Source organism: Rhinichthys klamathensis, unplaced genomic scaffold (assembly GCF_029890125.1).
Source record: "Rhinichthys klamathensis goyatoka isolate OS25496 unplaced genomic scaffold, OSU_Roscu_1.1 h1tg000180l_1, whole genome shotgun sequence".
Lineage (NCBI taxonomy): Eukaryota > Metazoa > Chordata > Actinopteri > Cypriniformes > Leuciscidae > Rhinichthys > Rhinichthys klamathensis.
Genome location: NW_026606708.1, coordinates 2,079,851 through 2,093,413, shown reverse-complemented (window position 1 = coordinate 2,093,413; position 13,563 = coordinate 2,079,851). Strand labels below are relative to the sequence as shown.

At 40.9% G+C, this 13,563-nt stretch overlaps 2 protein-coding genes across 2 annotated transcripts in view; both read right to left on the bottom strand.

Moving 5' to 3' along the window:
* kcnc4 (potassium voltage-gated channel, Shaw-related subfamily, member 4) overlaps positions 1-8,762 on the bottom strand; it is a 30,524-nt gene extending 21,762 nt beyond the window's left edge. Inside the window, exon 1 of the mRNA XM_056260986.1 lies at positions 7,756-8,762. Within this exon, the coding sequence (XP_056116961.1) occupies positions 7,756-8,373 (618 nt within the window). The 5' untranslated portion in view covers positions 8,374-8,762. The remainder of the gene's footprint in view (positions 1-7,755) is intronic.
* Positions 8,763-11,349: 2,587 nt separating this feature from the next.
* Positions 11,350-13,428, bottom strand: hspa1b (heat shock protein family A (Hsp70) member 1B). Its single transcript, XM_056260985.1, has one exon. It carries the CDS (start codon positions 13,406-13,408, stop codon positions 11,492-11,494), a length of 1,917 nt encoding a protein of 638 aa, XP_056116960.1. The 5' UTR covers positions 13,409-13,428; the 3' UTR covers positions 11,350-11,491.
* Positions 13,429-13,563: the final 135 nt, after the last annotated feature.

The following is a 13,563-nucleotide window of genomic DNA, read 5'->3' as shown; positions in this document are numbered from 1 at the left end:
AACAGTATTTAAGTCACTTTGTCATTATTAATCACTATTAATCTATTTAATGTGTCTTCTTTGCTACAGGTACCAGTAGTGTAATGTTCCTGGTCTTTTATTGTGAATGATTCATCATTGCACATTGGAAGAACAAATAAGGTTTGCATTAGAAAATTTTCATCAAAAATGTAATATCTTGCTCTGCTAATACAATGACTTCTTTTAAATGATTTTCTCAAAAACAATCAGCCTCAACATTACAAAACACCACTGCAGTGAACGTGTCATTGCAACAAGCCGTGAGTATAGGTCTGTGAGCAAGTCTAGCCTGTGAAGGATATCTACATTTTGGTTTATCTAAATGCCAAATAGTTTACCATACTTCTAAACAGACAAAGCCAACCTGTTCATACTCTGTAGCACAGAACTATGAAACGGCAAGACACCAGTCTGTTATTTACACTCTCTCATTGTGTTCATATAAGGCTCATACCACTGTGACCACTGCTCGCTGCATACCTGGACCAGCTTGTGCAGGTAGAAATTCTGTGTGCATTTTATTAGAAAGAGACGTACATCAATGGACCTGCACTCGAGTCTTCTGGTTAAATGTTCATAGCGTCTGTTCATATTTAGCCTCTCTTATGACTTAATTTAACACACAGTATACATGATTTTGAGATTACGAACGTTCTTTAAATCCATTCTCTTGCCAAAAACTTTTAACAGTGTAAGCAACTGCCTCGTCCTGCCTGTAAAAAGCTTTTATTTCTATTTTTAATAGTTTTTAGATCAATGACAACAACAAACTATTTGTGAATCTGGCAGGCATCGATAATCTATATCGATAATATTTGATATGGGTTGTGTTCCTCACATATGGTATTGCATCTTAGTCTTTGTTGTTGCATTAAAGAAAATAGATCAGAATAGCAAAAAAAAAAAAAAAAAAAGTAATTCCAGTACAAAACAAATCTCTATTTTTTAATTGCTTGAAAATCATTAACAACATAATTTGTAACAATACAATTTGTAATAATAAATAATTTTAGCCCGTATCACCCATGCACAGAGGCCAATTAACTAACAACTGGGGCAAATTGACTAAACACAGGTGAATGAACTGAACACTAACGAGGAGCGGGAAAACTGACAGGACTAAACCAAAAACACTAAGCAGGGGGAAACACAGGACATACATGTAACATTACGCCCCCTCCCAAAAAGGCGCGACCTCGCGCCGTAGAACATCAACAGGGGTGGGCGGGCGCCCTGGAGGCTGAGGAGGGTGTAAATTTCTTAGGGGGAGTGACAGGCTCAGGGACCGGGACAGGCCCCGGGCTGGATGGGAACAGTGGTGAAGGCTCGGCGCTGGAGGGGACCAGCGGAGAAGGCTCGGGGCTGGAATGAAGCTCAGGCTCGTCAGGGCTGAAGCGAAGCTTGGGTTCGGCAGGGGTGACGAGGAGCTCGGGCTCGGCAGGGCTGTACGAAACCAGCGGAGGTGAAGGCTCTGGGCTGGACGGAACCAGCGGTGAAGGCTCTGGGCTGGACGGAACCAGCGGTGAAGGCTCTGGGCTGGACGGAACCAGCGGTGAAGGCTCTGGGCTGGACGGAACCAGCGGTGAAGGCTCTGGGCTGGACGGAACCAGCGGAGAAGGCTCTGGGCTGGACGGAACCAGCGGTGAAGGCTCTGGGCTGGACGGAACCAGCGGTGAAGGCTCTGGGCTGGACGGAACCAGCGGTGAAGGCTCTGGGCTGGACGGAACCAGCGGAGAAGGCTCTGGGCTGGACGGAACCAGCGGTGAAGGCTCTGGGCTGGACGGAACCAGCGGAGAAGGCTCTGGGCTGGCGGAGAAGGCTCTGGGCTGGACGGAACCAGCGGTGAAGGCTCTGGGCTGGACGGAACCAGCGGAGAAGGCTCTGGGCTGGACGGAACCAGCGGTGAAGGCTCAGCGGGACGAGACCCAGGCAGGACGGTCACGCCGGGAAGAAGCTCAGGCTCGGCAGAACAAGACTCAGGGCCCACAGTGAAAGGGGATCCATTATGCCTAAGCACCCACTCCACATAAGCCTCAAAGTTCTCTCGAGGTCCCACACCGGGCAGGCGTGCCTTCGTCTCTACATTGAGGCCAGTATGGAAGAAACACTCAATGAGCGATCAGGGAAGGAGCTAAGGCATGCCAGTTCGGATAAGCCGCGGTGTGGGCCTCGAGAGATTGCTGGCCTTGTTCCAGAAAAATCAGCTGCATTGTAGCATTCATTGTTGTTTTGATCCGTTCTTCTGTAATGGTACGTGGTAACCAGGAAGCACGAGGAGAAGAGGAATAACCGAAAACAGGAATTTATTACAAAGAACTCAGGAACCACACTTTACATAAACGAGAACAGACAAGGAGTGAAGGAGAACACAGGGTCTAAGAATAGATTAGGGAAACAAATTAACTAAACACAGGTGAATGAACTGAACACTAACGAGGAGCGGGAAAACTGACAGGACTAAACCAAAAACACTAAGCAGGGGGAAACACAGGACATACATGTAACAATAATTGTAAGTTTGAGAAGCAAGAGCTTCATTTGCACACATTTCTCAAATTCAGTGGGGTGTGAAAGTGTCAGAATCTAGAGCAATTCAATTATATCTAGTCTGTTACGCTATTCAGAAAATAAAACAATTGTTAGAGGCAATTGTTTACTTAACATTATTCTTAACATTAGACAAAACCCCATTTAAACCTCAAGAATAATACACTTCAGGATTTGCTATTCAATTAAATCAGAGAATTGTTTTAGGGTCTCAATACTTTTGCAAATCCATGTTTAACTTCATTAGGGCTGAGGAATATATATGAAATATTCACATCTTCGTGATGATTTTGTTAGCGATATAAAATTTAAAGTACACTATGTAACTTTTTTGTTCAAAATTAACAAAATTTAAATAATGAGTCAATACATCATCAATCCTTCTTCAAAAACGTGTTTATTTATAATATTTCTGACGGGATGGTTTTCACAGAAAATTGCGTACATACGTCACTCGCCTGTGCAAGTCTCATCATATCCATAAATAGAGAAAAGTTGCTCCGGCTCCTTTGACTCGTGTATGGTGTGAAAGTGGCATAGGTTCGTTGTCACAACGAGTGAGAAAAGTTTATATGGAGCGCGCTAAATCACCTATTTAAAAAAACACCAAACAGAAGAGAGTCTACTGGCAAAAAAAGAACGTTTTCGATGAGTCGGTTAAGTGAATCCAATGACTCACTCATAAAGGCGGTTACTTGTTTGGTTTCTGAATGAATTTGTGTGTTTAAACAAATGGGTTGAATAAGTGATTCAAAGACTCGCTCATTAAGACTCTCACCTACTGGCACAACGAGTCACTAAAAAGCAAAACCCTTATCTGAATCCAGCACAGATACAGCTCATATTTAAGAAAAACGAAGGTTCAAAATGCACTACATCAGCACATCTTCGTTAAACTTGGAAGGGTCACAGTACTTCCATATTGTTGTCCAATTGTTAGTTTAATTGCTTCTATTGCTCTCCTAATTTGTAAGTCGCTTTGGATATCGCATATTTGTTAATGAGTGGAGAGACCATTATCTTTCACAGTGAGTTCCCTACAGGGCTTTCAAAAGTGTCCACACATGCCACCGGGAAATACGTGCATGTCTTCGATTGAGCCTAGAGAGATTGTTTTAAAGTCATTTTTATGGGTGATTAAACATCAGGCTATATTGTTCATATTAGGGATCTCTGATATCTCATGAAGGTTCAATCCATAGTTTCTCCACTAGAGCCCCTTTAAAACGCAGGAGCAGTTCTAAAGGCTTTTTAATGGCACACAAACATTCAAAATCATGCTAGCAGAATGCCTAGCACGGCACACATCCAGACAGTGTCTGCCCTCTGTCAATAACCCGGTGACTGATTAATTACCATGACGGTGAGAATGTAATGCTGTATTTATGAGGTAGAGCTTACACATCACACACACACCAAAACCTTTATTGTAAGGTGACGTAGTTACATGTTCTATAGTAATAACAGTAAATTATTCATAATTACAAGAAAATAACCGTAAACCAAACCCTAATTGTAACTATATAGTAAGTATATTTACATTTACATTTAATCATTTAGCAAACGCTTTTATCCAAAGTGACTTACAAATGAGGAGAGCATTAGAAGCAACTAACAATAGGACAACAATATGCAAGTGCTGTGACCCTTCCCAGTTTATTCTAACGCAGTATATGTATATGTATAATTCATATTACTCAGTACAGGACATTGTAACTATGTAACCTTAAAATAAAGTGTAACCCAAAAGAATATATTTTGAAGAATGTTAGCAACGTTTTGGTTCCCATTGACTTCCATCCTATGGGGTCACTGTGATTTTGCCAAGTAAGACTAAGACTCCTGGATCAACATATTCTGTCAACATCCCTGTCTGAAAATGTAGTCCTAACTCTATCCCTATCCCTACCCCTAAACCTAACCATACTATAACTTCCTAAATCAGAGGGAAATGATAGGTGATTAACACTGATGTATACACTGGTTGTAAGCCTTAACTTGACATGAACTGTAAACTTGTCCCTCAAATCTGATTGGTTGATTGAAATGTTGTTCCAGGCACACAAAAAAAATGTTGATCCAGGAACATGTTGTACTTGGTGAAATCATGTTCACCCATATTGGATGGATAAAAAAGTCAAATGGAAGTCAATGGGAACTGAAACTGTTTAGTGACATTCTTCAAAATATCTTATTTTATGTTCAGCAGAAGAAGACAATACAAGTAGACTTATTAGACTACATTTGGGTCAAATTATTATTTTAATAGGTTAAGAAAATACACTTAAGTAAATTTATCTTAAAGGTTTTGACATTTTTACTGGGAGACAAGATACTGTAAAAAAAAAATGTTTGCGTTGTTTCTATCTCTTTCCATTTCTCCATACCGTTTGGATCCTATGATTAATGAAAGCCCTCATAGATAGATTTTCCTCTTTTCTAACTGTATTAGCTGGCCTGAGTAGCCGTCAATATGGTAACATGAGCCCTGCAGCCCATAATGCTCTCAAGGCAGAGATAATTGAGAGAGCCGAAGAGCAGCAGGGTCCAAGAAACCCAACCATTTGCTCCTTGTCATTTCTGGGTGATTGGAATATAATGATGTCTTGTTTGCTCTGAGAGGTTTATTCTTTAGAAAGTGTATCTGTTCTGTTTCACCTCTTTCTTCCCTATTACTGGTTTTCTTAGAGGCGTGATCAGCATCTAGTCTGTCAGGCCTGTATGCTGGATATCATCTAAATTAATTAGGAAAAAACAAACAGCTTAATAGTGATGAAGTGATGGACCTGCAAGGCAATGGCTCAGCTGTGTAGATGTTAACAACCAAAGCAGCTCAGCTGTGACAAACACACTGCATATCAATGAAATCTGATGTCTGTTTTGTAGCCTAAAGAGAAAAACACATTTCAGTGTTTTCACACATTTCAAAAACACATACAGACACATTGTATGAGAGCACTGTTATTTTATTTATTTTAAGTGACCTCTGTGCCAAACAACTAAAGAAATTCCTAACTTTTAAATTTCTCTAAGGGGAGAATTGATTTCCCAGTCAAAATAAAGGAGCCAAATGGTCCAGGGTTCAATACTGCAACAGAGATTTAGTCCTACAATTAAAAGCTTTCACATTACTGATTTAAAAAGCTCATTACAGTAGTGACTGTATGCTCTGCCCTCTTGCTTGTGATTTAATTACACTTTTCAATTTTGCTTACAAAAACTCAGATATAAAAAAAAGATATGACTAGCTATAAAATGCACAAAATAGGTGTGACAACAAAATCCTCAGGGCAAGTTTGCCGTCGGTAAGAAATTAATATTTCAATTTTATCATTTTTATAGTTACAAACAATTTCTATTTCAAATGAATGCTAATCTATTGAACTTTCTATTCATCAAAGAATACTGAAAAAATATATAATGGAACCGTTTTCATCATTGATCATAAACAATATCATGGTCAGCATATTAGAATGATTTCTGAAGGATTCAAATTCATTGCCAAGGATTCATTGAAGACTGGAGAAATGGCTAAAAAAGCAGCTTATAACATAAATAAATTACATTTTAAAATATATTACAAATAGAAAGAGCTGCTTTAAATTGTAATAGGCTATTTCACAATTTTACTGTATTTTTGATCCAATTAAGTTGAGCACTTTTCATGACTATCTAATGTGAGAAAGGGCAGAAGACATTATCACACAAATAAATCAAACCAACCAGCTAAAGAACTGGTGGTGGTGATACACTTTATTCTACGAGTGAGAGGTGAAACGTTTTATAATCATGGTTAATACCTGCGAGTCGATCCTTCTCATCATCTCGTCATCATTTGATGGACTTAAAACTGACATATCAACATTTTAAAAGCATTTTAAAGGCACTGTGTCCGTGCTCTCTTACTTTCACACAAACCGATTGAATCTTGACTTAACATTAAGCCTCAAAATCTAAAGATCACTCCTCTGACACAGCCCTCAATACGCATTCTCTGTCTAGAGCTGGTTTAAGGCAATTTGAATAACTAGTAAATAACCAACCTAGCAATAAAGGAGACAAATAGACAAAATCTGAATGTTGCACAACTTTTGTGGGCATATGGCACCAATTAAACATAAATCATTTTGACTCTGTAGCATCATAGAAATGTCTCCAAATGACATTCATCCATCACAGCAAGAGAGGATTTCACACATCTGACATGAGCATGTGACACATTAACACTAGAGCAGGTGGCATCTGGGTGAGTGCATGTTTGCAACAGTGTGAGACAGGTGCCGTTCAATAGACAGTTGGTGATTGTGTTTCCACCGGTAACCACAGAGTAAAGATGATCTGTGATCATGACATTTATTCAAAACTAACTTACAGATTGAGACTAAAGCCTGAAAACTCTAATGGCCATAATGCAACAACACCTGTTGGCATGCATCACCTGTTAGATATGCATAACTGACACTAAATACTGCATGATGCAAGACTATTTTTGTCAATCATTTTAAAATGGTTTCTAATTTACATGCGCATATTGTGATCAGGCTATGGCTCATTCCATGAACATGGTACACTTTGGTGTCCCACACTCCCACTACCTTTTTTTAAAGCATTAGAGACAATAATCACACAGGTTGGAAGAACTCTTGGATATGTTTACTATTATCTCAAATAAAACTAATCTATCATGAAAAGTAGTCAATTTTTAACATATGAAATGTCTGTTTCCCCCCTTAAAGGGTGCTTTTGGACTGTCCCGTCCTGCAATTGTATCCAACAATTAAAATCATACAATCAAGTCATGTTTTCTACAGTTGGTGCTGTTGTCTGTTGAACTGAAATTCAATTCAATTAGTCATTAAAACTATTTTAATGACTACACTTTTAATTAGTTGTGACATTTTCCCCTCATTACAACAAAAATATATACATTCTTTAACATTCTGACACCCAAGAAATAACACCGTAATTTGATCCCTTCCTTGAAATAAAGGTTTACTAGAGAACAAAAAGTTTGCAAAGGAACTTCACATATGGCCTGTAGGCTGTAGGCTATTGAAATAAAACAGCTCACATGATAAAGTAGCCTATAAGGATCACCTCCTTGACCATTTGTTGAAGAAAATAAAACATTTTCAAAGGCCCTATATTTTTCCCCCTATTCTTGTATTGTGAATTATAATCTCTTACCCGAGCTGCACGCGAAGAATATGGATCTTCAAAGAGCGCCCATATTTTTGGTTGCCAAACTTCACAGCATCCCCTGGAGCGGTCAGGGCTGTCCTCAATGCCGAAGCGTCTGGGCAAGTCCTGGTCGTCCTCCGCATCCTCCGGGTCTGGCGGCTCGAATATATCAAGCGCCTCTTCTGCGTCCCTGTGCTGGCGGTAGGTCATCCAGCAACAGGGCTCCACGTCCGTCTCATCGATGCCCCAAAATGCCAACTCCTCCTCGAACAGAGGGCCGCACACATCCGCTGGGCAGTGAAGCTTGCCAGTCCTGTAGTAGTTCAGCACATAGGCGAATATGCCCGGGTGTCGATCAAAAAATAATTCGCTAGTGGTGGGCGTCTGCACCATGTCTGCGTCCGGGTTCACCTGGTTGTCCGTGTCTGCGAGCCAGGCGAGTCTCGTGCCCGGTATGGTCCTAAGGGTGCTCCTGTAGGTTTCGTGGCGCGTGCCACCGACGTTGATTATGATTTTGTCCGAGTCTTCGCCTCTGGCCATCTCTTCCTTCAGACATGATTTGGAAGGAGGTTTATTGCCTGACTTGCGCCCGCGGTACGACGAAACACACACCGAGCTGATCATAGATTTTGATGGAGAGGCTTTTACCTAGTAACTCTCTTGGCTTTCTAAACCTGCGCAGCTGTCATCAGTTCTAAAAGTCGAACAACTGTAGAGAGTTTCCGCCGTCACCATGACCATCAGAGACGCGAACAACCACCTGTTAACGGAGAAACTCTCAGTCTATGGGAGGATGCTTGCGTGGATCCTCATTCATGGGCACTTTGACACTATAGTAAACACCAAAACATGAGCAAACCGTCCGCGTATCACGACCGAATTAAGCGCGCGTGCTCAGGCATTTCTTATCATATTTGCAAAGAAAAACAGAGTAGTTAAAATAAAAGTCAGACAACTCTAAAAATTCCCTCCAATTTCATCTCTTTCAAAACTCTCGTCACCTCGTCGTTGAATTAGTAAATCCCATCCTGCGCGCGCATTATTCCTTAATCACAACCATTAATTTACAATAAAATCTTGCCGAATAACGTCTGCGATGTTAACTTTGATTGTACATCAGAATTAGGCCAAATCATCTGTTGCCGAAGGATGAGACTGTATCATCAGTTTGTTGGAAAAGATCTGTTGCATCTCTGTGACATTCAGACGACACAGCCCATGGGAGGATGATGATGATGATGCTCCAGCGTTTCAGTAACCCTTACAGCGCTGCATTACGTTTGATTATAAGCTCAATTTGATTAATATAGAGAAAATATTCAGTTTACTTTCACGTAATATGATTACGTATTTCTGCATTAATTAACATTTTAATGGGCTTTTATGTAGGCCTACATTTAGCCAATAACACTGTATTTTGTGTTTTATTATGTCTTTATTTACTGTGTGTTATTGTCTGCCAAATGCATACATGTAATTCTGGCATTAAATTGCGCAAAAAACACCAATTGGTGCATGGGAGTCATGGTTTGACTGTAAATTTGACATTTCTATAATCTGACTGCCGTATAATCAGGCTCTCTATATTTCTGTCCTCTTTTAAAGTCGTGGAAACTCATTAGTTATTTTTTATTTATTTTTTATTTTGCTGTTGAAGAAGCAAATGGGAAATATATATAGTCTATATATATACTAGCATGATATGTATTCATATGCACACAAAAACAAATATATAAATATACTGAACAAATTATAAACGCAACACTTTTGTTTTTGCCCCCATTTTTCATGAGCTGAACTCAAAGATCTAAGACTTTTTCTATGTACACAAAAGGCCTATTTCTCAAATATTATTTACAAATCTTTCTAAATCTGTGTTAGTGAGCACTTCTCCTTTGCCGAGATAATCCATCCTCACAGGTGTGGCATATCAAGATGCTGATTAGACAGCATGATTATTGCACAGGTGTGCCTTAGGCTGGCCAAAAATAAAAGGCCACTCTAAAATGTTATCAGTTTTATCGCACAGCACAATGCCACAGATGTTGCAAGTTTTGAGGGAGCGTGCAATTGACATGCTGACAGCAGGAATGTCCACCAGAGCTGTTGCCAGTGAATTAAATGTTAATTTCTCTACCATAAGCCGTCTCCAAATGCGTTTCAGAAATTTGGCAGTACATCCAACCGGTCTCACAACCGCAGACCACGTGTAACCACACCAGCCCAGGACCTCCACATTCAGCATCTTCACCTCCAAGATCGCCTGAGACCAGCCACCCGGACAGCTGCTGCAAAAACAGTTTTTTTGCAGGGAAGCTCATCTGCATGCTCGTCGTCCTCACCGGGGTCTCGACCTGACTGCAGTTCAACGTCGTAACCAACTTGAGTGGGCAAATGCTCACATTCGATGGCGTCTGGCACTTTGGAGAGGTGTTCACTTCACGGATGAATCCCGGTTTTCACAGTACAGGGCAGATGGCAGGCAGCGTGTATGGCATTGTGTGGGTGTGTGAGCGGTTTGCTGATGTCAACGTTGTGAATCAAGTGGCCCATGGTGGCGGTGGGGTTATGGTATGGGCAGGTTAATGTGATGGACAACAAACACAGGTGCATTTTATTGATGGCATTTTGAATGCACAGAGATACCGTGACGAGATCCTGAGGCCCATTGTTGTGCCATTCATTCACGACCATCACCTCATGTTGCAGCATGATAATGCATGGCCCCATGTTGCAAGGATCTGTACACAACTCTGAAAACATCCCAGTTCTTGAATGGTCAGCAAACTCAACGGACATGTCACCCATTGAGCATGTTTGGGATGCGCTGAATGGGCGTATACGACAGCGTGTTCCAGGTCCTGCCAATATCCAGCAACTTCGCACAGCCATTGAAGAGGAGTGGACCAACATTCCACTGGCCACAATCAACAACCTGATCAACTCTTTGCGAAGGAGATGTGTTGCACTGCGTGAGGCAATTGGTGGTCACACCAGATAGTGACTGAATTTTTTTCAAAATGGGGGCAAAAACAAAAGAGTTGCATTTATAATTGTGTTCAGTGTATATACTATAGCAAGGTGAACTATAATAAACCACAATATATATATATATATATTGTGGTTTATTATAGTTCCCTCTGCTAGTTTCCAAGATGTGAAAAGGGTCCATTCCTTGTTGTTTTAGACTGAGAGTCCAATGGAGTGGCAAGGGTCAATTGCTTTTGAAATACATTAATTCATATTAATATATACATTAAAATGAAAATTATAGAAAATCTAAAAATATAAATGAATAAAATAAGGTATTTGACTTTTTAGGTTTTAGGTCAAGTTGATCCAGGTCCTCTGTTGACTAGTGTACTGGACGAGTTTCAGTCTGTGTTACAACGTCATCTAGTGTACAAACTGAGGTAGAGCAAGTTTAACATCATACATTTTCTACCTTGCCCTTTGATAGAAAAAATACTGGTTTCATTAGTTTTCATGGTTTAAAATGTGCATTTATTTTTTCATTCTTATAAATAATAAATATGTTATATAATAAAACATTCCATAATAATTTATTCCATTTCATTAATTCACTTAATCAGCTGAAGGACAATTTGTCTTACAACATTTAAATTCAAGCACATTTGACAATATGTCTCATATAAATCTGGAAATATAAAGTGAAGCCACCATATCTTTTTTAACACTAAAAGTAATATTGCACAATATAATAAGGCAAATTTTCCTTTCTTTAATCCACCTCTTCAACGGTGGGGCCCTGTGATTCAGACTGGGCTTGGAATCCACAGCCACCTGCGGGTGGAACTCCTCCTTGATACAGCCGAGTGATGATTGGACTACACACACTTTCCAGTTCCTTTTGATGGTGCTCATACTCTTCCTTTTCAGCCAACTGATTGTTCTCCAACCAAGTGATAACCTCCTTACACTTATTAATGACCTTCTTCTTCTCTTCCTCACTAATCTTTCCTTTCAGGTTTTCGTCCTCAACGCTGTTCTTCATGTTGAAGGCATAAGACTCTAGAGCGTTCTTCGCTGCAATCTTCTCTCTCTGCACCTCATCCTCGGCTTTGTACTTTTCAGCATCCTGCACCATTCGCTCGATCTCCTCTTTGCCCAGTCTACCTTTGTCATTGGTAATGGTGATTTTGTTCTCTTTTCCTGTGCTCTTGTCAACAGCAGATACATTCAGGATGCCATTGGCATCTATGTCAAAGGTCACCTCGATTTGGGGTACGCCTCGTGGCGCCGGGGGGATCCCTGTGAGCTCAAATTTGCCGAGCAAATTGTTATCTTTGGTCATGGCCCTCTCGCCTTCAAACACCTGGATCAGGACGCCTGGCTGGTTATCAGAATACGTAGAGAAGATCTGCATCTGCTTGGTGGGGATGGTGGTGTTGCGTTTGATCAGAGCAGTCATGACTCCACCTGCGGTCTCAATACCCAGGGACAGAGGAGCCACATCCAGAAGCAACAAGTCCTGAACGTTTTCCGAGGTGTCGCCCATTAGGATGGCGGCCTGCACCGCTGCTCCATATGCCACCGCCTCGTCTGGGTTGATGCTCTTGTTGAGATCCCTGCCATTGAAGAAGTCCTGCAAAAGCTTCTGGATCTTGGGGATCCTCGTGGAGCCGCCGACCAGAACAATTTCGTGAATCTGAGACTTGTCCATTTTGGCATCTCTTAAAGCCTTCTCAACTGGATCCAGAGTGCCTCTGAAGAGCTCAGAGTTAAACTCCTCAAAGCGAGCCCTTGTGATGGAAGTATAGAAATCGATGCCTTCAAACAGGGAATCGATCTCGATGCTAGCCTGAGTGCTAGATGAGAGGGTTCTTTTAGCTCTTTCGCAGGCCGTGCGAAGCCTTCTCACTGCTCTCTTATTCTGACTGATGTCCTTCTTGTGCTTCCTCTTAAACTCTTCAACAAAGTGCTTTACCATCCGATTGTCGAAGTCTTCCCCACCCAGGTGAGTGTCCCCTGCTGTGGCTTTCACTTCGAAGATCCCATCCTCAATCGTCAGGATTGAGACATCAAAGGTGCCTCCACCCAAGTCGAAGATCAGGACATTCCTCTCTTCTCTCCTGCCCTTGTCCAGCCCATAGGCAATGGCAGCTGCTGTAGGCTCATTGATAATTCGCAGCACGTTCAAACCGGCAATCACCCCCGCATCTTTGGTTGCTTGCCTCTGCGAATCATTAAAGTACGCTGGGACCGTGATGACAGCATTATTGACTCTCTGACCCAGAAAGGCTTCGGCGATCTCTCTCATTTTGACTAGGACCATGGATGAGATTTCCTCAGGGTAGAATGTCTTGGTCTCTCCTTTGTACTCAACTTGAACTTTTGGTTTGCCGTCTTCGCTGATGACCTTGAAAGGCCAAAGCTTCATGTCTAACTGGACCACTGGATCATTAAACTTTCTACCAATCAGCCGTTTGGCATCAAATATTGTGTTGTTGGGGTTCATGGCGACCTGGTTCTTGGCAGCATCTCCAATGAGTCTTTCTGTGTCTGTGAAGGCAACATAGCTTGGAGTGGTTCTGTTTCCTTGATCATTAGCAATGATTTCCACCTTGCCATGCTGGAACATTCCCACACAGGAGTAAGTGGTTCCCAGATCAATGCCAATGGACAAACCTTTAGACATCTTGATTATTTATAATGAAATAGCACCTGCAATACAAAAAAAAGTCATGAGTTATTTTTATATTAAATAATAATAATAATAATAGTTATTAGTATTAATATTGGTGTATAATTATATATATATATATATATATATATATATATATATATATATAT